Genomic DNA, 25012 nt, shown 5'->3' with positions numbered 1-25012 from the left:
TCATCAGTAAAGTGATTTTATAAATAGTATGTGCTTTTATGACATCCAATTCTTTAGCAGGCTTATATCGAATTAGGCTCTATATCGAACTGATAGGCGTTTTTTTGCGAGTTCAATATAGCTGGATACGACAGCTGGATACGATAATTGTCACAGAAGAAACTTACAACAATGGCTTCCTAGAAAGAGTAAAGCTTAAACAGATTCATGTACAACCAATCATTCCCATGCCGAATGAAGCATTGTACTAATTGCGAAGTTCCCTCAAGTATACTTATGTGAAATGACGAGCTGGCGCATGCCACAGCAGTTCGTAACACCACCCAGCTACCACGACATTACCTATATGTTGTAGCATTTGAAAAATGCACCAAACTTAAGCACAATGAAAGACTGACAGATGATACGAAACAGACACCTGTTTTTATGCGAAGCATATTACGAGGGCTCAACCCAGCTCCTCAGGCGCGGCGGTGACCATGAAATCACGTGACACCGTGACGTCACGACAGAGGAGAAGTGGCTTTGGCTCAACTCTTGCAAGACGGGCTGGGTGGGAATCGAACCAGGGTCTCCGGAGTGTGGGACGGAGACGCTACCACTGAGCCACGAGTACAACGCTTCAAAGCGGTACAAAAGCGCCTCTAGTGAATGCGGTGTTGCCTTAGAAACGCGCTGTTTCTAAGGCGTGCGTCTCTTGCTCAGGCGCACATTTCGTTGCCGCGCCGAACGCTGCTTTGCTCGACGCTCACCGCGTCCAATGCGGGGCGCGTAGTCGCTGCCCTGTAGCCCATTGTCTTAAACCCCTTGGCGGGTCGACGGGAAAGCTGTCGCGTTCCACTCTTGAAGGCGAAGCAGAGTAACGCATGAGTTGTTTCTTCATCTAGCCGAACCAAATATAGCCAAGCAACAGCAGTTCACCAGGCTAAACAGTGGTTCAACAACTAAAATAAAGGCTAGTATGCTTCGCATCCTGGGCTTAACCTTACCTAAGCCACAGCCATTTTTTTTCTTTTTATTGCATTTATCCACGTACTGCAGCCATGACAAGTTTCAACCTTCCCAAGTAAGAGTTAGTGCCTGAAAAAGGCTATTCTGAAGAGGCTGTTCTATTTAAAGTGTTATTTCCACCAAAACCTTACAGTTCTTGCCTATGGCCGACACAGTATTCCAGTGAAGCTGGGCATTCCTGCATGCAAACTATGAAACAAAGATATGGGCAATGCCCTCACCTTCGTCGTCATACAGGTGCATGGCTTCGATTTCGGACTCTATATCCGGGTCAGAAGGCCCGTCCTGGAAAACAGGTGATAGTGAACAAGCATTAGGCCCCAGAACCAGCTAAAGCAATTTCTTCCATTCAGTTGCCATCAGTTACTCACGAAAGAAAAAAAACTTGTCTAACTTAAAATAGCACAAAATGAAAAAAAAGGAAAGGTGCATAGTTGAAAATTTTTGCCTGCTCAGAGGACTGAACTCGCCACTGCACTGTTTCCAGGAACCACTTTAAGAGCAGAAACAAAGGAACTTATATGGCTTTCTTTCATAGCTATGTGCTAACCGTCAGTTGTATAACAACGTGACTCTTTGTAAAACTTCCCCGTCGTGCGGACCTCCATGGAACTTTCTCTTCTTCATCAGGTAGTTTAGGAGATAGGCAACGTTAAAGAATCTGGAAAATACAGCTGGGTCATTCTATGCAAAATGTCCCAAAACTCAAAATTGACCAACGCCGATTCTCCTGGAGAGAAATTGGGCTAAGATTTATTTGGCAAATGCGTGAACAAAGTTTCACGAAAGTATTTTTGTAAAAAAAAGATTTAGGTGATGCAAGAGCTAAGTTTTCAAAGAATCAAAAGTTTGTTGGAGGTAAACTTTTTTCACTCAAGTGCATAACTAGGTATAATGACAAATCTTGTCTCAGAATATTTTACTGATGTGGTTCTTTCACATGATGTCATGGGTGAACACAAATTTTTTGCATTTATTAGGCTCACTAAAAACAGCAAAAAAATTTTGTTTTGAGGAACTGTTTCCATAAACACCATTGACGTTTCGGCCGAAATATTTTCTTACTATTTTCTCCTTTTGCAATAGTTTATGCTGAAGATAATGGTAGACTAAAATCAAGTACTTTCCAGGAAATTACTTCCAATGTTACCAAAGAGACTTCCAGACAGACCTAAATTAGGTGCTAAAGCCCCACAGACAAAAATATTGAAGATAGCGTATTATGTGCATCAACCTATCAGCTTGAGATCTAGAAATGCTAATTTAACCCCGAACTGTCTTCACTGCAGAACACGTATGTGCCGCCAGCTATTTTCCCGACACGCATATACACTAGTTGTTTGTCAAGCGATCATGTGCTGTTCCACTTGAAATTATTACAGTATAAATACATCGTAAACGGCGTATGTTCAGCAGTTCACTTCTGAATTTGGAGGCTCAGGGTGGTGAGGTAGGCAAATACAGCATAGTTGCAAGCTTTTCGTAGGGGCAGATAGTGGCTAACTTAACCTCATTGTGTCCTGAACAAAGGCAGAATGACAGTAACTTTTTTTTCTGCTGTTTCATACCAGAACGTTAACGGTGCTTGACCAGGACCACACACACTAGCAGCAGACGATATTAAACTTCGTCAAACTTGTCAGCACTCCATGCCAACCGTAGCGTAGAAGACAATTCAGGTTCTTCCATAACTCGTAATCTCCCGATCTGCAATACTTACAGAACAGTCAATCAGCTATATGCACAATGTCTTGCGTCTGATAGCTATCCAGTCCTGACTTCGAAACAGTCGTGGTTTACTTTCATTGCACAAACATATCGTAAAACGTAGTTGCAGGGGCCATTGATATTGAAACAGAATAAACGGATACTTCACTGCCATGCACCGCACATAAATAAGCATGTGCCTGTATTTTATGCATAAAGAGTTCATAAGCAGGGCAGAATTCGATTGTGGCCCAAATAGTTTTGCAGTGAAAAGAGTTCAGCAGTAGCTACCGGCGAGATTGGTTGTGCATATTAATTTTTTTTCTCGAGAGAATCGGTGGTGATCGCTTTTAGGGTCTGGGATGTTTCATGTGGAATGACCCAGCTTGACATGCAAATAGCAAAGAGAAGCAAACAGCAAGGTCCACCAGGCATGTAAAACAACACACGTGTGGAATAGGTCACTGCATGTACAGTACCGTATTTATTCGAATCTAGGCCGATAGTTTTTTTTTTTTCAAATAATCATATTCCAAACTCTAGGGTCAGCTTAGATTCGAGGATTTTAAAAAATGCGCCAGTTTTTAATTGAAACTGCTAAATATGGTCCACAGCTAGGGCCATCTAGAAAAGTCAGTATCGCAGCCACTACTAGCTGTGCCAGTAGCCAATCGTACACAAGCAAGGTCACCATTTGGCCTGTGTCGTGTCGGCCGTATCCGTGTGCGGCATGGTGTTATCGCGATGGCACCAAGCAGGAGATGCCACTACAGTGCCGCTTTCAAGCGAAAAGTTGCGATAGCTGCAGAGGCATTGTCGAACCTTCAAGGCGGGCGGGACTTCGGCGTCGACGATAAAAACGTCCGTCGTTGAAGAGGACGATGACAGCAATATTTTGCGTGCGCCGCAACGAGGATGGTATTTAGAGGACCAAAGAAAGGCCGTCACCACGAAGTGGAGACAGTTTTGGCTGACTGTTCAGACGCAGAGAGCAGCTGCCCTTCCAGTGACAACAGAAGTGCTCCAAGTGAAAGCTAGGGAACTTTCGAGGGAGCGAGGCGTAACGCCGAAGGATTTCAAAGTTAGCTGGGGCTGGCTTCAGAAATTCATGAAGCGCTTCGGCTTCAGCCTCCTACGTCGCACTTCAATCACCCAGAAACTGCCAAGCGATGTTGAAGAAAAGCGGATAGCTTTTCAGCGCTACGTGCTGCGAAAGAGAAGCAGCAGGCTGCAACCTTGGGCAAATCGGCAACGCCGATTAGATGGCTGTGTATTTTGATATGCCAGTGACGTACACCGTGAATGAAAAGTGTGCCAAGGAGGTGAAGGTGCGCTCTGTGGGCTACGAGAAGCAGCGTGCAACTGTGATGCTGTGCTGTTCAGCTGATGGACAAACTCCCTCCTTATATGATATTTAATAGGAAAACACTGCCTGCTTGAGAAACTTTCCCAAGAAATGTCATTGTGCGGGCAAATGAGAACGGGTGGATGATGGGTGCGATGGTGGAAGAGTGTGTTGAGATAGTGTGGTGACAATGTCCAGGAGCCCTTTTGACAAAGAACTCGCTCCTTGTCGACTATTACCGTGGGCACTTGACCGACAACGTGAAGGCTGCGCTCGCCCAAGCGAACACGAACCTCGCTGTCATACCGGGCAGCATGACGGGCCAGTTGTGGCCACTTGACGAATGCATCAATAAACCTCTCAAGGATCGTCTGCGGAAATTAATATTACACGGACTGGTTGACTGACGAAGACCACATGCTAACGGCAACGGGCCGCATCAAACGTGCATCGCTATCGCAGCTAGTGGGCTGGGTAGCTGCAGCGTGGGACGACATCCCAGGTACTTTGATCGTTTGCGCCTTTAAAAAGTGCAGCATATCTAATGCGCTTGACGGTACTGAAGATAGTGCCCTGTTTGAAGGTGACAGTGACAAGAAACACATCGACGAGTCTAGCAGTGACAATGACACTGAATGAGCTCTGCACGTTCAGATTCAATAAATGCTGTTTGCATTTTGCGAACGCTGTCCTCGCTCTTTTTGTTCGGCCTACATTCGAGGCAATATATATATATTTTTTTTGGTTGGCTTCGGACTTTAGGGGGTCGGCTTAGAATCGGGGTCTGCCTAGATTCGAGTAAATACAATATGCACCAAAGTTGATGAGGTGTAGTTTCCAACGGGATCCTGAATTTCAGAGCAGCTTGAGACTGCAGCTAGTAGAAGTGTACGATGTAACAGTTATGTTGTTCCCGATACTAATACAGGTAGCAAATGTAAACACCAGGCTGCAGAAATACGAGACTTCTAGGATTTCAAGGCTCATGAACTTCATACCAGTGACTATACAAAAAAAAAAAAAAAGACATGCACGTGCAGTCAAACCCACGTGTAACTGTATTCATTTCTTATGAGCTGGTTGCATGAAAAAAATATAAAATGGGGGATGGCAGGGCTGCCGTGAGAAAACTATAATGGCAGGCAGGCCACTGCCCCTCTCCACCACCTTCCTCCATCCGGCTGCCGATTGTGTTCACTCTGCTTTCTGTGCGCTCTGATCACATGTAACAAGCTGTGGCTGTTGGCATTCAAGAATGGCACTACTATAATGGCAAAGCGGGGTCAAGGGCGGCAAACGACATGCGAGCTCAACCGAGGCATCGCTTCGGTGGCCTCAAAAGGGGCCTTTTAAACAATGCAAGAAGGTTGCCACTGCAGCCCGTCAGCTTGAGAAATCCAGAAGAAACGCTAAGGCATTATCACCACAAAAATCTCGCCACATACTTGCATAGGAAAACCCTATGACCGTCGGCCTTGCATGCTTTACGCGAAGCTTGCAAACATCTTTCTCCAAGGCATCCAGATGCCCCACGTAGTAAGGCAGAAGGTTCCTCACAAAGACGAAGCCCTGGAGGAACTGAATCATCTGCAGGGCTTCCTACAAGGACAACCCTACCACATAATTGCTGCCGATGCTATCCTATACGAGCACGTTCGCGACGACTGCCCAATCAGTGATAAGTTCCAATGTTTCTAATGCGACATCCGCATGTAGAAACTCCTCATTAGGCATCCTCATTAACTGCGGGCCAAAGTTTAGGCACCGAGAAACAATTCGAAGAGGGCCTCTTCCACGTCTTCATAGGCCCCTTGTCGAACGAGTTTGCACCCGTTGTCTACCGAGAAGCTTTCTTTGTCAAACTTCACTGCCGAACAGATGACTGTCAGCGCCGTCAGTTGCGACAGTCCGTACTTCTTCAGCATGTCGCACATTTTTCACTGGCAACATCGGGTATTGCTAATGGTCAGCAGCAGCATCAGCCATCTCCCGTTTCGGCAGTGAGGCAAACAAGGCTGAGAAACCACGCAGCCAGGAATGATTTCAATGAAAGGACACACAAACAAATACGAGCACGAGCTATTTACTGCACATAATGAAGGGAAGCCTGTGGCATGTTTCGCATCCAAGCCTTGGGGTGTCGCCGCTATCGTAATGACTACTGTGTATCACCAGCAGTGGTAATCAAAGTGCCAGCTAAGGCTTTATATATTGTCAACTTTATTTGTAATGCTTCAAACCAATACGCACACAAAAACATTTCTTTCAATTTTAAACCCTTCGAAGCAAATTCAGCTTAAATACAGAAAAGTTTTATATTGCGAGAACTTCTGGAATGGGTGATGGCAAGAGAGAGTAGGCAGTCTGGACCAGAAGACAAACAGTCGGAACAGAATTCACATTTTTGAAAGCTACGTGTTTATGCTTAAATTGAGCTGCAGTTAGTTGAATACTGTGAATGAAGTGGTGCGACACCTTCAGCTATGAAAGTGTACGAACTTTAGCAACATGCCCGCCTGCGATGGCATTACATGGTTGGATGTATTTATTCATTCAGCGGCAGACAGCTTGCATTCACCAAAAATATGTGGCAAGACTGTACGTAGTATCTTTTTGCACATAAACACTTATGCGTCAGTATACCGTCTGAAACGCTATTCATGTGCCTTTTATTTTATGGAAACATTGATGCTGTCATAATACTTTTTTTGCAGAATGTTGGTGTGATTAGCATTGAGCTTTTGCTTGACCTATGCAGCAGTGCCAACCTTCAAAGGTAAATATACAAGCAAACTCTGAGTGTCACATAAGAATATATATATATAGATCAGAGTTGAAGTTTACATCGAATTGTCCTGTATATCAAACAATTTATGAACACGGTATAGTTGCAATGAATATATATATGTTGCAAAAGTTACACTAAACTAAGTTACACTAAATTAATTAATGTTACACAAAAATAGCAGCGACTCCAGACATATCGAATGGCAAGTGGTGCAACAGTGCCCCAAGAAGTTGACTTTTCCTCGCACCGGCAGGGAAACCCGCCGACATATCCCGAAAGTGGTTTAGCCCAGCGGTGCGGCTCCATCCACCCGCTCTGCCTACCGTGACTGCGCCGCATGCTGCGCCGTGTAAGGCAAGCCATCAACACCCCCCTGCAAAAAATTATCCTGGCTGGTCCACAGTGCTTGCTCAGTGAGGCTCTTGTACCTTCGATGTGCAAGCTGTGCAAGTCTGAGTTGTCTCGCTGCTTTTCTCGTTCATTGTGTTTGCGCCTTGTGGGCCTTCTCCCGCAACACAAAGCGGCAGAATTCACTTTTTGCTGTGAAGCTCAAAATCCTAAATCAAGTTGAACGTGCTGAGAAGTTGGATGTCGCCACACTGTACAAGGTTCTGGGGAGCCCTCTCAGCCAATCTTGAAGAATACGGGGAGATTAGGGCTAAAGCGGACAAACGACTCGATGCCCAAGGTGTCCGATGTGTGCGCACGGCTATGTATAAGACGTCAAGGCAGCCGTGTACAAGTGGTTCATCCGAAACTGCTTTACATGTGCTGGCTTCCGCATGCCCAGTGACGACTGCAAACTGATGAGTGCAATGAAGCCGTTGCTCGTATTACCGAAGTTTAGAGTGAGCCGTCAGAATTTCCAGAAGCCGTTGACAGATCGAGTTCATGAGTGCCGATCACTACCACGGGAGTCTGAAAACGAAGACTACATTGCCGACATTGTACCAAGCACAAGTGAAAGTAGTCACAATGAGGAAAGTAACGACGATCCTTAGACCACGTCTTCCAAGGTGACGGGTGCATTCGCACTAGTCCAGCGCTCCTGCGTGAATGTGGAAGGTCGCAGGCAGCGAAGTTGCTTAAGCAGAAGAAGATACAGGACTATTTAATGCGAAACTAAGCTAGTTTCATCAATAAAGTGCTTTTATAAATGGTATGTGCTTTTACGACGTCCAATTCTTTAGCAGGCTTATATCGAATTATGCCCTATGTTGAGAGAGAGAGAATAAACATTTTTATTGGGTGAATGCAGCTTCGGAGAGGCGTCCTCATTCCAGAATGCCTTGAGCTCGGGCCGCGTCCTGGACCCTCGCAATCAGCCGTTGCTGATCCTAGAGGTCGGAGCTGGCCAAGGCTCTCTCCCAAAGCTCGTTAGTGGAGCAAGGGTTCAGAGGATTTAATGGTGCCACTCTGCAACCGCCTACTATGTGCATGAGGGACCTGTGCTCTAACTAATAGCAGTTTTTGCAAGTGCAATATAACCGGGTTCAACTGTATGTGAACGAGATAAACTTTGGATACATCTGGCCAATGCAAAAGGGCAGCGGAACAGCAATAGCAGAGGCAGATACCACCGGTGTCAGTCATCTGCTAAGCAGCACTCCTCACAAGCGTCACTGCACTTTCGATACACATAATTTTCTAAGCAACTAGAAGTTATTTAGATGTCACCTGTTGCTTTTAAATTTAGATTAGAACTGATTAATATTGCAAACGTCATCTAATATTAGTAAGTGAACATTTTTTTTGTATCACTGCAACTACCGTTAAAATCCAGGTGGCGCTGGAGTCACCTGCGAGAACAGGCCCCATTGGCCCTATAGTAATATCACAGGTTTGGTGAGAGGCCAACAAGCAATCTGGGAGCGATGCAGTTGGCACAGTTCCTTGGCGTTTCGGACGGTGGCACCGCATAAAACTATGGGTGCAGCCCATTTGTGTTCAAAGGGGAGCGAGATGCACGAGGCTGACAATGTGGAGAATGCTGGAAAATGTGTGCACGGTGAGTGTTGGGGAGGTGAACCATCAGACAGCGGCTTGAATTTCTCATATGCTTTTTTTCTTTTCAAGGATTTCGCATTTCATTACCTTTAGGCATGGACACCCAGCAGCCAGAGTTCGTTGTTATATCCAATAATGCGACATGGTGGCAATGTAGTACGGTGAAATCTCAATATAACGAACTTCAGGGGACGGCATTAAATTGTTCATTATTCTCAAAGATTGTCATAGTAAAAGCCCCAAAATTAACCATTGCGCCCATCAACCCATCAGTTCGTAAGTTGTCACTACACGAGCTATACATGAAAACATTCACTGCTCGCTCTCCGCATGCACGGGGCTATATTCCACAGATTCTGCCGCCACGCACCACTGAAGCACTGTATAAGAGAAGCGCGCAAAACAGATGCTGGCACCGAAAAAACTACGGACAGAAAGGTAGCACGATGTTGCCTCCAAAGCGCAATGTTTCTTGCTTTGCGTTTGTTTTTCACATTTCTTGCCGTGGGCACCAACTGTCTCGCTCGAGGAAACAGTGTCTGTAAAGGGCAAAGTGCGAGCGTATGGCATCCCTGCAAGTACGGACAGTACATTTCACCATGCACATAGGTAGTACGGCCGCAGAAAGAAGAGCGCAAGAAAGAGGCATGTGCAGAAAGAAGGGTGAAAGAACGAAGAGATACACCTCCATTGCTAGGAGACATTTTTCTGGGTGGAGCATGCACTCGCAAAACTTGATGCGTCATCGCCTCCACTCGGCCGCACCAATTTTTTTCTCGGGCACAGTTTCGGGTTTTGCGAACACATGCGCTGCGACATTCTCTCTCTGCGCCTTGTCTGCTAGCCTACTGTTTCGGTTGCCATGAAGGATACTCGAAGATCTAAGGTTCCCCAGATTTATGAATATTAGTTCATAGTACTGAGGCATTAACATCTCAGGGAAGCTGAAGAATTATTGGTATAACGACCGGTATTCCGAAGATCGTAGTAATTAAATATTTTTACATTGAAACTATAAGAAGTCGGCAGGGGATTTCTGAAAAGTTTGTTAATGTGTTCGTAGTAACGAACTTTCACTGTAAGTGGGTTATTTCGCCATAGGAAACGTACTAAGTGGGCAGTGCTGCAGCCTCTTGTTATAACAGATATATTGTTAAAACGAGTATAAGCGAGTTCGACTGTATCGCAAAACTGGCAGTATCCTTCCATCTTTCTTGGGTTCATGCTCAATAATGAGTCCCCATAGAGCCGATTAGTGCTGCTTGGTCCTTCCACTTGCGTTGAATACAGCGGTATAGAACTAACACCCAAGCCCTATGTTTTTGTTGTATTTTCTCTGGCACAAGGTCGCCCAAAGCACAGCCAAAGTCTCTGGATTGTTTTGTGCATTTGTTACTTTTTCTCGCCTTCAAAGTAACCCAAAGCAGTGCCAAGATGGTGAGCTCACATAGCCATTCTTGTTGTACTTACTTTCCCTTTGGTGAAATTTCACCCGAACTATACCAGCGAGTCTCGCAACTGTTTTGTTGACATATTTTTTCTCTGCTTTACATGGCTGTCATGTGCGGCTTACAAGTGGCATACATGCCTACTTTTGGTTATGCATTTATGCGTAAGCGTAATACATTTATGCTTAAGCACGCGTAAGCGTGCTTTCTGGTTTGAAGTTTGGAGGCTTGTCCGATAAGGCAAGTGTGCCATCAACTAGAGACAGTTGTACGAGGCTGCAAGACATTTTGCACATTGTAGCTACAACATAGTCATCAGAACAGAGCCTGCGCCGCTCGCTATCACAGCGCCACTTACCACACCGAGTTCCACCTCTGGGACCGGCATGTCTGGAACTGGTTCGAGGCACTCGGGTGTTTCACAGAAGAGCTTCACAGGCTCAAGCTGCAAGTAGTCTGGAAGTCCTGAGGGAAGAACATAGCAATCGAGGACACGGGTTAAAGGGAGCATTAACAGACATGTTCAAAATTGTATGAACTCCGGCGCGCTCACCCATCCTTTTGTTGAGCTAAGACAGGACAAGGGACTTGAAAATATTTGGAACAAATGTGCTTCTCGTTTCACATTTGGCACCAAGGATATCTATGCAAACCACAAACTCAAACAGACGTTCAAGTTAAGTAAAACATTCCCTACACTCAATTCAGTCAGTACCGCATTTTCAGTGACTGCCAGGCTCTCCTATAAGTAGTACATCTGGGAAGAACAAGGAATTGAACTGAATTCTACGGTTTTACATGCCAAAACCAGAATTTCATTACGAGATACACCGTAGTGGGGGACTTGACTAATTTTGACCAACAAGGGGATCTTTAACATGCCCCCAATGCAAGGGATACAAGCGCTCTTGCATTTTGCCCCCATCCAAATGTGGCCGCTGCAGCCAGGATTTCATCGCGTAACCTCGTGCTTAGCAATGCAACACCACAGACACTAAGCCACTGAGGTAGGCAAGAATATGGAACAACTTATTGGGTACATTAAGATATGTAATTCAGCCATACATGTAAGCAAAGCAGAGTTTTTTTTTTTTTTAATCTGCCAGAGCATTGCAAGTCGTGCAGTTGCAGCCCCCTATTAAAAAAAAAAAAAATTAAGGTCATTTATAAGCATGCAAGCCAATTGACAAGAGAAATCGCTGAGGCTTACAATAATAAGATTAGGGACACGGCATGTATCAGCGAACAGTCAATCGCTGTTCATGACAAGGAACTGTGTTACCTTTGTCCCTTTTGACTATGCATCAGTTCGTCACAATTGCCTTGATGTATATGTGTCCTGCGCATGTCATGGTTTTTAAACTGATACCGCTATATTTGTCAGACATCTCTTCAATAAAATATCAGTGGAGAGTCTGCGCCATATTGTTTTTTTATCTTCCTTTTTGCCTGCATCTTGTGTTGTGCTGTTACGAACCTTACGATGCAAAACTTAAATTCTGGTATTTTATGGAACAAAATGCACAATACGATTATGAGGCACACCATATTGGAGGACACTGGATTAATATGATCCACCTGAGGTTCTTTAGCATGCCCCTAAATTTAAGTACAGAGGGGCTTTTGTATTGCATCCGCATAGAAGTGCAGCTGCTGCAGCTGGGACCAAACCTGCGACCTTGATCTCACCAGTGCAAAGCCATAGCCACTGCGATACCACGGCAGGCCATAGTGGAACCGCGACAATATATGCTACAGTCAAACCCACTAGTAATGATACCAGATACAACGGTCTATGGACGAATAACTACAATTAGGTACATTTATTATTTTCCAACACTGCCCCATAAATCTAGTTCCAGATATGAGGAACATTTTTTAAATTGCTGTACTGTTACAACGAAGGCTTCACACCTAATCACGGTAAGAAGAGGGTTCACATGGAGTAATAAACCATGGAAGCACCACCAATTTGGGCACATTTCAGCATGCAACCTGCTCCAGTCAGACCGCAATGATGACAAAGCCTTCGCGATGAGCGAGCAACCGCCACACGCCTATTTCAGAAGCCGCAATGAAGGTCATTTGCATTCAAGGCAGAGAGAGAAAGCAGGCCTACAGCGTAAACAGCACGGCACATCCGATGGTGCATGTGCCACCGCAACATTGGATGCAGGATGGCAGCACTTTCGTTCTTCCACAATTGTCCGTGCCGTACGACGTGCATTACGCCTATTTCAATGGTTTGGAGTGACTGTCTAGGATGCCCTTCCATTACGGAAGCAATGGCCACTCAAACATTGCTGTTCTTATTCACGCAGCCCGAATCGGCGAGAACACTGTACGACGTGCTGCCGCCACACTATGTTCCAAAGGATCGGCAACGCTTAGTTCACACGTTGCCGATCATAACGGTTCACAGCAACGTTCTACCTTTTGAACATCGAATTTTTTTTTGCTCGAAGCGACATAAACAACAATTTTAGGGCTCGTATGTGGCTGACACACAGTCGTAATGCCGAGACCACGATGTCCAAGACCTTCGTAGCACGGCCGCTTCCGAAGTATACGCTTTTGGCCAACTAGTGGGTGAGAAAGATGAGATATGGCTCCGTGATCTGCTGTGAAATTGCGCAATTTGAAGCTGTTTTTTTGTCCTGTGCACTGATAAATATATTTTTAGGCACTTTTAGCAAGTATTTAGCCAAACCATTTTGATACAGCATACATTAGGTGTTGCAGATACATAAACGCATGGTTTCCAAAACCGGATCTCTTACGCGATTCTCGCCATCCAATTCCTGTGTCCCTCCTTCATTTGACCTTACGGATAATTCGACCCAAATTCGCACTTCCTAAAGGGTTGAATTAAAGGGAGTTGACTGTAGCATACAGTTGAGCGCCTCTACAACGAACACCTTTATAATGAAATAACCTGTATAATGAAGGAATAATTGTCTCGGTTGTATTGTCAGCTGTGCGGTTCTTATTAACCTTAACAGCAAAGTGGCCTGTGTAACAAATCATTTCGTAGGCCCCAAGCACTTCGCTACAAAGGCGTTTGACTGCATACACCTGCGTATTTGTTCCGAATAAACTGGTTGGAAGTTAACACCCGTGCCATTTGTGTTCCTTTCGCCGTCTCCGTATATCTGTGCGACAAAAATGTAATGCACTAAATACCAACTAGGCCGAGCTCAATTCCTTCTAAAGTCTATATGCCCACCCATCCTTGCACTGGAATGCTTGCTCTGCACACATGTTTGCCAACAGACTACACAAAAGTTGTATGCACATCTCTGCATTGAGCTGTCTGCCTCCATGCCAGTCTTGGCCGTGCGCAAGGTAGTCAAGCGTGACATACACCTTGTCGAGAGTCCACAGCAGCTATGTCTTAAGCATTGAACAAACAAAAAATATTCTCAATTTAAACGGGACAGAAGTTACAGCCCTCATACAAGAACACAGGGTGCTTTGTAGAGGAAGCTACTCTTTTGACTAACTGTGCTCGGCAACAGGAGCATAATGTCGGATCAATGAGTGATGCAAAACCAAGCACAAAACCGAGCCGAGGCCAAGAATGCAAAGCCGCACCTTCAACGAGATGATCCATGCCAGGCGCAGCGAGGGATGACAGCAAGCTGTCCTCTTGAGCATCGTCTGTCACAGCCAGAGACGATTCGTCCGATAGCACATACAGCTCATCTGCAGGAAAGAGCCGGGACATTGCTGAAACAGGACTTTGCAAAGACAGTACTAACACTCTTGCCACAGGTAACGACACTTCATGCATCAACTGATATTGGGTTCTAACGGTGCTACATGGCAAAAATTAATGCCATGTGCATTAGATGGTGAAGATGTTTCAAGGTATAAACGACAACAAATGCAAGAGTGCGTGTGAAACTTTCTGAAGCGGGTCTTATTTAAATTTTAAAAGATTTCTGGAAATTATCTAAGGCTTTCATATTATGTATGTATAAAAGCAATCATGGGATGCTTATACCTTGATATAATGAACTTCAATATAACAAATCATTGAAGTTTTTAAAACTTGTCCATAGAACACCATAAATTTTGAAGCTCAATTGAATGAAGTGTGTTTATGCACAATTTCAATATAACGAAATTTCACTGCGGCAGCGAAAGTATACCAAGACAATAAATGCAAACTTCTACAGGCACAGATTGTCAAATGGTAGAACTGCGTGCGGCTGCTTGCAAACACACCTCTCAAATCACACACCACCAAGAACAACCGCCAAAGCGAAGCAACATGTTCCGTATAAAGTGCAAGTGTGGTAAAATCCTATCGTACTTTGTGCAACATACGATTTATAGCTGCCGATGGATTTTTCGTACACCAAAAATTCAGGCTTTATGGATATTCCAGACTTCATAAATGCATGGTCAGCGTTCCTACAGAGCTAATGCATTTTCGAGACCAATCTTTTTTTTGGTAAATTAGGCCCCAGAATTGGATTTTTCGGACAAAATTGCTCATTCCGAGCGACGCAACGTCATCTTGGAGGCCACCACGGTGGATTTTCCGCTGGCTTGGCTTCCAGTGGCTCGCTGTACAGCCTCCAAGATTGGGAGGAGTACACTATCAATAGAGTGTGTGCGGCCTCCTCTGGTCTCAGAGGCCATGGTTGCTCTTCCTTAGCTCACAAAACACTCCAGGGGAGGGCACTTTTTCTTTGTATTTCTTGTTTCGGTCAGCACTGTAGTCATAATTGCTTAATGCGGGATCAGTTTTTTTTTTTTATGTTTCAGTTGCTACACTATGTCCACAGAGCAGGTGCATCTTGGAAACGACGTCGCACCTTTGTGCATGTTTGTACGGCTTTGCATTTCTGTGCTCGGCGCCGCCCCCTGTGCTTGCGCAAGAGCCAAGCGGTGTGAAGTAACGTGGCTCATTTCCTTGATTTTCGTGGCAATCTCCGCCAACCGAGATCTCCAATGCAGTGACACTATTGTCAACTGTATATGAAGATGACATCACTCTTGCACAAATGTAAGCAAATCTGATCGCCTTCACGTGTAGTACGAGGCAGGGAATTATTAGATATTTTTGGGCCACTTTAAGCCTAATAAATTTCACTTTGTCACTTTTTTTTCGGAGGGGGGGGAGGGGGTGAACAAGTTTTTTGGACTGTTTGATATTATGGACTATTTTTCGGTCCCTGAGAGGTCCGGAAAATCGGTTGCAACTGTAAGCGTGCGAGAAGAGTCGAGAAGGAAGTTAGATTGACAAGCGCCATCCTTCTTGCACGCACAAGCAAGGATAAAGCAGAGGGGGAATGAAAGTCGGAGGCAGGTTGGTGCGTGTCTTCTGCAAGCGTGGCTTTGGGTGCACATGGCCGTCAGTGTGGCCGAGCACATATGCAGTTGCGCGTCCCGTTTTAGACATAACCTGCCATGCATGCAAAGAGTGTGCGTGCCAACATCGCAAGGGACCACGCGTGCCGTCTTCCCGCACATTTAGTACTGGAGGTTGCGTAATCTCAAGCTTTGGAGGCATGTTGAAGCAAAAGGCATATGAAAAATTTGCTCCCCACTGCCGGCGCTCTTCACTATAGCGTCTTTCCACTGCAAGCAACACTATTAGGTGGAGTGGATGCGAAGGCGTGGCTCGCTTCTCTACGCGCGATGCCGATGTGAAGATATTATGGACACGGCAATCTTACGTTGATGACCCTCAAATTTAACAAAGTGATTTTTTTTTTTGTTTTACTCACTGAAATTACCTTTTCCAGCTGCTCGATAATTGGGAGAAATTCGCGGCACCGTCTTCGCAAGAAAAATCCGCCGGCAAGACTGGTTATTTGCGTAAAAGATCGAATTTCAATAGAACGAAATGTCGATATGATGAAGTGAGAATGCAGATTTTACCGACTTCATTAAATCGAGGTTTAGATGTACAAAGTTTTGTCAAGGCTTGGGGTAAGCATGAATCCAATATGGTTGTAAGCAAGCAACATGGTTGACATGTCAGAAACTGCATGAATGTCCACAGATGCTGTCTATTGATCAGATAAAATGCATAGCATACTTGTATTGAAAAAAGAAAAACAAACTTGAATGCTTAGAAATTCAGCAATCCATATACTGTTCGTCTTTGCTGCTCAGTTACCTCTTTTGTGGAAAGCAGATACATATAATTTCTTTTGTGTTTGTTTATCATTGAAAAAAAATTTGTTTATACATTGCCATACACTGCCAACTGCGGCAACGTTTGCGCCGCTCGATGCGGCTGCCGTATTGGTGTGTGTTCACACATGTCAAGTGGCAAAAACACTTTATTGAATAATGAATAATACTCGTAGTACTTTTGGAGCATTTGTTTTGATTTGTTCTTTCTAACCGTGAGTATGCGCACACTGTGAACGAGAGGGCATGTTCGTGCTGTTTCCGCTTCCGTTGCTCAAAGGCCATTGAGATTTCGATAGTTGTAGGGTGCTCTGTTGACTTGATAGACTATTGACTCGGCGGCCTTCGAAACCGGCCGTGTAGCAGCTCGAACTTGACCTTTGAGTCAACTGACTATCGGTTGGAAGGCCTCCCAAACGCCCGTGTGACACTGGTATAAGCCATGTCAAGACAATCCAGCAGCCGGTTTGTTTGTGCACGACGCTGGCCACGTTTTTCGTTGGTGCGAATGGTGTCGGCACGGTGGTGTTTACTTTGTGTGCTGTGTTGAGGTTTTGGTGATCCAACGCAGCATACGGAAACATCGCGTCAAGTGTCTAATGGCGCCGACAGTGCCCGCGCAGACTGCGCTGAGGAATGCCGGCAAACGAGTGCCGGGAGGCCTAAGATGTGCTCCCTACTGACGCGGAAAATGTTCTGCCGAGACCTGCGCAGTGGTTGCATTGCGACTCCGGACACCGTCTCATTTGACGGTTTCACAGGTGCTCACACTGCTGTACTGACATGCGCGCAGAACTCGACGACGGCGAGATCATTCGTCAGGTTTGCGATGCACCGCCGGACGATGACTCCGAGTCGGAAGATGACACACCATGTGCTACGCTGCCGTCACATGCAGAGCGTGTACAAGCAGCGACTGTGCTTTCAGCCGCCTACAGTGACCGTATGACCCTCTCCGAGATTCAGGCTTATCTGATTGCGCATAAACGGAACAGCGTGCAACGGCGCATTCACGATTTCTTCAAGCCTACCGCCGAGCCCGAATAAATGCGTGGAAATAAAGGATTTCATTTTTTTTTCTTAATCTGCTTTTTCGGACACCTGTTTATTCGGACATTTCCGCAGTCCCCGTGAGGTCTGAATAAACAGTCAGCGACTGTATTAGGTTCTGAAGCAAATTAGGACCTTAACCAACACAGGATCCAAAAGACCAAAGAACTGCAGAACATTGTGACAGATGCCGCTGTGAAGAGTTTTCTGATAAATGAATAACATTGAGAGGTTTCACAGAACAGCGGCACCTGTTATTTAGGAATCCTCTTTTGGTGGACGTGAAAGCCTAAACTAGATTGCGGGGCTTAATGTCCTGAAACTGCACAGAAGGCCATGAGGGAAGCAATAGTGGAGGGCTCTGGATCAAGTTTGGCCACTTGGGGTTCTGTAACATGCGCCCAATGCACGGCACACCAGTCCAGTCCACCTCCCACCAAAATTTGCAACTGAGTCACCATGATGGATAATGTGAAAGCATCACAAGCACGTGTGTGGCTTTTATACTGCTCCACCACAGTGGCATTCATAGCCACATATCCAACAGGCCACTCTATGGAAATGACATTGTTGATGTTTGTTTCTTTAAGGGGCGTTGCTGCTATACGAGCTTCTGCAATTTTTAAAGATCACCTCCGGCAGATAGCGCAATTCTTGTCCGCAAGATTGATTATTCGAAGAGGCATACATTTCTAGCATGATAAATTGAAACACTCATTCAACTAATTACCAATTCACTAATTACCTTCCTAATTATGAAACATTTGGCAATTTACAGATGGTAGCATTTAAGTTTACCATGTGAAGGGAATCTCCAGGATGACATTAGTTTCGAAACATATCTCAATGTGTCGGACAAAAGCAGTATAACCTCCTTCATACGTTTTGGAAAAAAACTGCGAGAGAAAAACGTATTAACACGGAAAACATACCATTCGAAATAACTAAACAAATTTAACAGACTCGGCTATCGTTGACATTTACGTGATGCAAAGCGTCGGGCGGATCTTAGTGGCCGACATGCTTCGAGTTGATAGTGCTCCGGCAGCCGAAGATGCGAGCTGGTGGGCGATGCCGGATGCCACCGAAACGAAACACTATACCCACATCGCGCCGCCTGCAGCAGGGAATGGCGGTGCGTTTGGATTATTGCTTACTAAAAGCGTGCAGTACGCTACCAATCGCACTATGCACAACATGGTTTAAAACATAGGTGAAGATGCTTATCACAACAGGTTGGGCAGCGATAGCTGTGAATGCGGTGTGCGACGACCCCGGAGAAGATTTGCGAGTGCCAAAATGAAAAACTGAGTGTGCACCGGAATATTCACCGGAGACAGGCAGGCAAATGTTGCGGCGAAGGTGCCGTGGCGGGCAGCTATATACCGTTGTTGATCGCACGTGCCTCGTGCATTTTCTTGTTTACATGGGATGCAGCAGCTGGAAAACGTAGCACACGATTGCAGTTTGGCGATGTACTGAACGTTGGTGCTGAAAAATCGTGTTTTCTGGGAATGTATGAACCGGTAAAAAATGAGTGTAACTTATTGGGTCATTTTGTTGTGTTCTCGATCGTGAACGTTGGCGCCAGAAAAACGTACGTAACGGCAACGTATCAGCGCGTTTCTGCTGTACATAGCTTATTCAGTTACATTGTGCTTAAATGCATAAAAGAGCGTTTTGTTAAAAAAAGAAGGTAAGTGAAACAACAGTGCATTTTTATGGAGAGTGATGGCACATATCTCCAAACTGGTTTCACAATGGAAACTCATTCCAAGTGGATGCTCCTTGCAAGCTCACCGGCTACGATTCGTAATAATCAATATATGCCGTAATGTAAATGAGCTAATTAGCGATTTTTCTTATATTAGTTGAATGTGTTTTTCGATTTGTGAAAGTAATGTTCGCCTCTGAATAAGCCAGCTCAAGGACAAGAATTATCTGCAACTGGAGAATCTTTTTTTTTCATTCCAGAAAACTTAGAAATGATCACCCCGTACATAGCACTGTCGATATGCATTTAGGACTGGTTGTCAGTGCTGCCACTACGTCTGAATTTTCGTGCCATCAGTTGCCTTTTCGCTTAAATGCTTAGTGAAAGCTCTACTAAACAAAGTGGAGGCCCGTCAGAGCAACTAAGTGGCTACCGGGTAGCACTGCTGAACAAAAGGTTGCAATCCCGGCCGTAGGAGTAGCATTGCCGTAGGGGCAGAGAGCGGGAACGCTCGTGTACTGTGCATTGGATGGACATTAAAGGGACACTAAAGTGAAATAATAAATCAGTAGACTAATGAAGCATTGTTTGAGAACCCTGCAGGCAGTCATTTCAAAAAAACGGTTTGATTATTAGATGAGAAAATGAAGGTGCGAGTATCAGTATTTGAATTTTGCGCCAAAGCCCCAGCGCCGGTACGTAAGCATGACGTCAGGGATTCCAAAGTATGTTTTCGCATTTGGGCCGCGTTGGCTGAATAAAGGTTCCCAAAACTTGCCATGTTTAATATTCCGTTCCTTTGGAACAGGAAGTAGTCAATCTGTACCGCTATATATAATTAGTAGGCCCTAGAAGATGCCGTCAAAATCCAAGACGTCACAGCCCCCAGGTGCGGGAACTTAAGTAGGCGTCGCCACCCGTATTTCGTTCCTTGCGCTTTTTCTGGCTTACCAAACGTCTTATCGTTGCAAGAGTGGTGTTTTTGGCGTTGTAAAACGGTAATTTACTGATGCAGAAGAAATCATTTTTCACTTTAGTGTCCCTTTAAGGAACCTCAAATGATCAAACTTAATCCGGACTCCCTCGCAAACTCACTGATGTTTCAGGACAGTAAGGCCCCGCAATTGAATATTTCTTGCAAACTAAGGAGTTGCTTGACATGCACTGAAAAGCAAGAACACAGGCATTCCTGCATTGTGCTTGGACTACAGCACTGCCACTGAGGCCTAGAACCAAACCTATGAATGCAACCTTGGCAGCAGAATGACATGCTAGTATTTGCACAAAGACAAGGCAATGTGGAGATGCTTGACGAATGGCAGAAAAACACAGTAGACTTCTGTGGCCTTCAGGAGTGCAACCCAATTTCAAGCGACGCTGTAGCTTTCAAAGCGAGTTCTACTTGTATGACAGATTTTTGTCCCGAAAGCCTGTATTAAAACCATGCCCTTAAGACTTTGTTCAAACAAAAGCCACATCTTGCAAATTTAAACTTTCCCACAGTTGCTTCTCTTGGAACACCAGAAAGGCGTTCAATGTGCTTTGTATATTGCTAGAAAAAAGTGAGAAAGCGACTATGCAAACATTATGCCCACAGCCCCTAAACAATGCGCAAGTTTTAAACTGTGCCCACACATCACCTATAGCATGCCCTCCATTTCCTTCAAATTTCAACTCTGCGCAGAATTTACTTGTGCCAGGACACAGGGCAACATGCACGCGACAGTTTCAAGCTCTTTTGGTTGCACAAACAGCTTTGTTGCAAAAGAAAGCAATGTTGGGATTACAGCATGACGCACCGATGTGCAATACATATATATTTGTAGGCTTTGAACAGGAAAACTAGGATAGTGCGATCAAGCAATCCATTACCACAATTTGTTGTATCCATGCATGCACGGTGCTCATGGAATAAAATGCAAAAGGGAAACGAAATTCTGGAGCTGTACGTGCCAAAACCACAATCTGACTATAAGGTAGACAGATTGTGGGAAACTCCGGATTAACGTCTACCACGTGGGTTCCTTTAACCTTTTAATGATGGCAGATATATATATACACTGATGCACCTTTCGCTTATCTTTGTGCTTGTACGTAATAAATGAAGACAGAGGCGAGGCTCCAATGCAAAATTCACAAGGTTGCGGCTCACCCGAGCAGTCGAGCTTGGTGTGCATCACTTCCAGGGAGAGGTTGCCAGCCTTCTCTTCGGGACTCTGCAAACCGCAGAAAACACGGTCGGGAAAAGAGCAAACAGCAAAAGAGCAAAACCGGTTTATTAGATTTTCAAGCGATAACTATCTTACAATGTGTGATCATGGCATTTAGCTAATAGAAGCATTTTTTTCTTTTTTCAAGAATACAAATGGGCTAAAAATTGCCCGAGCGGTGCAATCGATTATGAAATCAAAACCACCTTCGCAGCGTTTGTATGCTTTACCGTACAAGATGGCTATATTACGGTGAAGCTGACTTTAGAAAACTGGCCACTATCGTGCAACACATTAGACCATTGCCACTTTCTCGTGCTAAAAAAATTTGGTGCGCATTAGATTTCTGCTCCATTAGGAGCCCTAATGTCATTTTCTACATTTGTTTCCTACTTTGTACAGATAGAAATTCGGTGAATGTTTGAATTGCGGGGATGTTAAACTCTGGTAAATACTGCCATGAATCCGTGGTGTGTTTAGGCATTGATGTGGTAGCATTAAGGGTCCCGTGTCTAGAAGATCTGTTGGCGGCATCCAGCATCCAGCGTCGGTTCAGCAAAAAGAATTACGAACCACGCATACCCAAGCCCTCTATGTGGCGCAAGGAAGTTACTGAACTAATTAAATTTCTCAAGCTAAAATACATAGAAAAATCGTAAAGTATGACTTATACACAACCTAAAAACATGATTGCATTGGATTGTAATTTCAATATACGAGAAAACATAATTCCGTTATGCGAAAACTGAAACAAATGCCCTTTCTAGTGTTTATACTATTCATAGACCAGCCACAGCGTCTGCCACTTGCACACGCTGGCGCCACAAAGCAGAGAGGCCACGGAGCGGCGCGCCTGGTTCCTTGCAACACCTCCAGGTGGCGCTCACCTCCACTGCATCACGGCCGCGTTTCTACCAGAAAGCCTGCCTTCACGCACAGCGTTCGCTGCCAGCATTTCCTGGTAGATATTACGGTTATGTAGGCTACAGTTGCCGGGAAGTGCAAGCAGTTGGGGATCTTGGAATACTATTGCTTTCCACTCTTAAAGGCGAAGCTTAAGCGTCCTCCAAATTTTTAAGAGCCTTAATCTTAAGCGTCCTCCATGGTGATAACGGAAGTTTACTGTAGTATGTGTAGCAACTTCATGGCTTCTGTTTATGGTAAGCCCTGTATACTTGCCCCAACCCTCAAGGCCAACTGTCACCTGTGCACTGAAGGAGGCAATCTTTAAATGAGCCCCTATTCAATTAAGGCATTCGAAACAAATGACTCCAGGTCACTAACATGCATTCTCCAAGTTGTAAATACTCTAAATGTTTCTTGCACGTAAAGGATGACACTTGGCAAGTAAGGTTGGGAAACACAAGGCATAAACTTGATACCAAACTTGTCTCTTAATGCCAGAATCGAAATCAGATTTAAGGGGGCAGCCTGGTTCTAAAACCGAACTGGTTTTCCACCAATCTTGATGACATTATGCAGACTTGTTTAATTACTTAAGCTCAGTTCAAATATTTTGTTTCTTGTGCATTCCTGTTTTTTCAAGAGTTATTGAAAATTAGAAATCCTGTATACTGTTCCAGGCTTCTATTGCAGAAAATGGCAAAATAAAAATTTATTTTAATGCATGGTTCGATAGCCCGAAAGGTTAAGAATAATATTCTAGGTGTTTTAAAAGGTACCTAATATACCGTATTTTCCAGTGTACAACTCTCATTTCTTTTTTAAATTTTTTTCACCGGCGTGTCTTACAGAATAGTGCAACTTTTATACTTCTTTTGGAAAAAAACATCCGTCAAAATCAGATTGGATACTATGGCCACATGAAGCGCGTCGGGTTGACCTCCTTTGGCAGTTCCTATGGTTTTTGTGCGCGCTATGGAGGTACCAGGTTCTCATGATCATGTTGCCGAGCACTATGCGAGAAGGACAGAGCAGCAATGCAAGGAGCGGTAGGCTGACCGCGAGTCGACTGGCTCCGAAGCTGTCGCATCTGCAGATCACTTTAAAGAAACTGCAGTGTGCTGCTGCGCAAACTACACTGTTACTGCCAGAGTACAAGCCCCTACCGCCCTCCTGCGCTGCCTTCCCGCTTTCTTCCCTTGTGCTCGATTCGGCCCACCGTCGCACGCTTTGATTTGCATGATGGGGTGATGTTATCGCCCTTGGGCTTTACTATATAGAACATTGCAGCTACCACGACGGTAGAAATGCGCCTGGAATGTCCATATTGCTATCGCAATTCTATATGAATGGCATCGATACGCTTGCACGTGACACCAGTTTGACTTATATACATTATTATTCAGAAAAACTGCAGTTTTGAGGAAGGTGCGACTTATACAAAGGTGGGACTTATAGATAGGAAAATATGGCAAGTGCCATTATAATGCATTAAAGTTCAGTTTTTGCAATGTGGGAACAATACGGCAGAAAATAGAGCAGTGTAACTGTGAAGACCAAACTTGAAGATCTGCTTGCATTATACACTTATCACATATGCAGCTGCCTACTAAAAAGAAATGATTTCACCTGCTCTGTGTGCCGAAATATGAATGCTGGCGAATTGCATGGAGTAAAAAAAAAATTAACTGCAAGAGAATTGCAAGAAGGCAGCTCAAGGCAGGAGGGACGCAGGTTCATACAGTTTTGTTTTTATTTGACCAAAATATTCATTTGTGATGCGAGATACTTTAAAGAATAGTGCAAGAAGAGTTCCAAGATTTTGAAAAATGCAGTTCTAAAAATGAATTCTTTCTCACGAATTTCGGCCCCCAAGGACCAGGCTGGAACACAACGGGTCTAAAGCCTGCTCAGTCAGTAGACAGGGCTGTCAGAAACATCTGAGCCGACATTTCTGTACTATCTGTACCTTATGAAAAGCTTCAATGTAGCACGTACATTCTTCTCAAAGCCATGCAACAACGGCATAATTCTGGCTACTACGCTTAAGTAACCTTTAGAGATCAGATGCGAACAGAGACATGAACTTTACCCGTCCGAGTAATCGCACTTATTTTTTATGCTTTTATTTCTCGCACATATCACGATTATCTTCAGGGAGCAGAGCACATGCAGCTGAATGAATACGATTGCTCAGCTTGTTGCCTTGCTCTTTCCTGCAATGTCCTTAAAATCCACCACAACCTATGCCTTTTATGTTAGTGGATGAAGCATCACAGCTACTGGCCAAGATTTTTTCGAGGAAGTACGAAAATGACGACGCGTTATGGAATTTATCGGCACAAGGGCCAAATGTGACCAAAGAGCACCACGTGAATGGTGACGAGTTGTTAATGTAGAAGTGTATCGGACATGGTAGGGGTAACCTGGCTGCAGAAAGGGCTAAAAGTTAGGGGTGTGCCAATATCAAAATTTTTCATTTCGAAGCGAATTTGAATAATCAACACCAAGTGGAAACAGAGTCGAATATTTTTTAAAAATAAAAATACTGTTGGTTTTACGAGAACGAAATTTTTTTCACAAGCCGGATGTACAAAAAAAAAAGCTTACTGCACAGCAAATAACAGAAAAATTTTGCTTTCTGGTTGACGAAATTCCCTAGTGCAACACTTTTGC

General features: G+C 44.6%; 1 protein-coding gene across 1 annotated transcript in view; it reads right to left on the bottom strand.

Annotated features, from left to right (window-relative positions):
• LOC135896904 (uncharacterized) overlaps positions 1–25012 on the bottom strand; it is a 50051-nt gene that overhangs the window by 15300 nt on the left and 9739 nt on the right. Inside the window, exons 5-8 of the mRNA XM_065425407.1 lie at positions 21376–21439; positions 13901–14011; positions 10665–10771; positions 1233–1296 (exon numbers count right to left, since the gene is read on the bottom strand). Of these exons, the coding sequence (XP_065281479.1) occupies positions 1233–1296; positions 10665–10771; positions 13901–14011; positions 21376–21439 (346 nt within the window). The remainder of the gene's footprint in view (positions 1–1232; positions 1297–10664; positions 10772–13900; positions 14012–21375; positions 21440–25012) is intronic.

This window comes from Dermacentor albipictus, chromosome 7 (genome assembly GCF_038994185.2).
Source record: "Dermacentor albipictus isolate Rhodes 1998 colony chromosome 7, USDA_Dalb.pri_finalv2, whole genome shotgun sequence".
Lineage (NCBI taxonomy): Eukaryota > Metazoa > Arthropoda > Arachnida > Ixodida > Ixodidae > Dermacentor > Dermacentor albipictus.
Note: the sequence above shows the minus strand (reverse complement) of the source record. Positions and strands in the feature narration are given on the sequence as shown.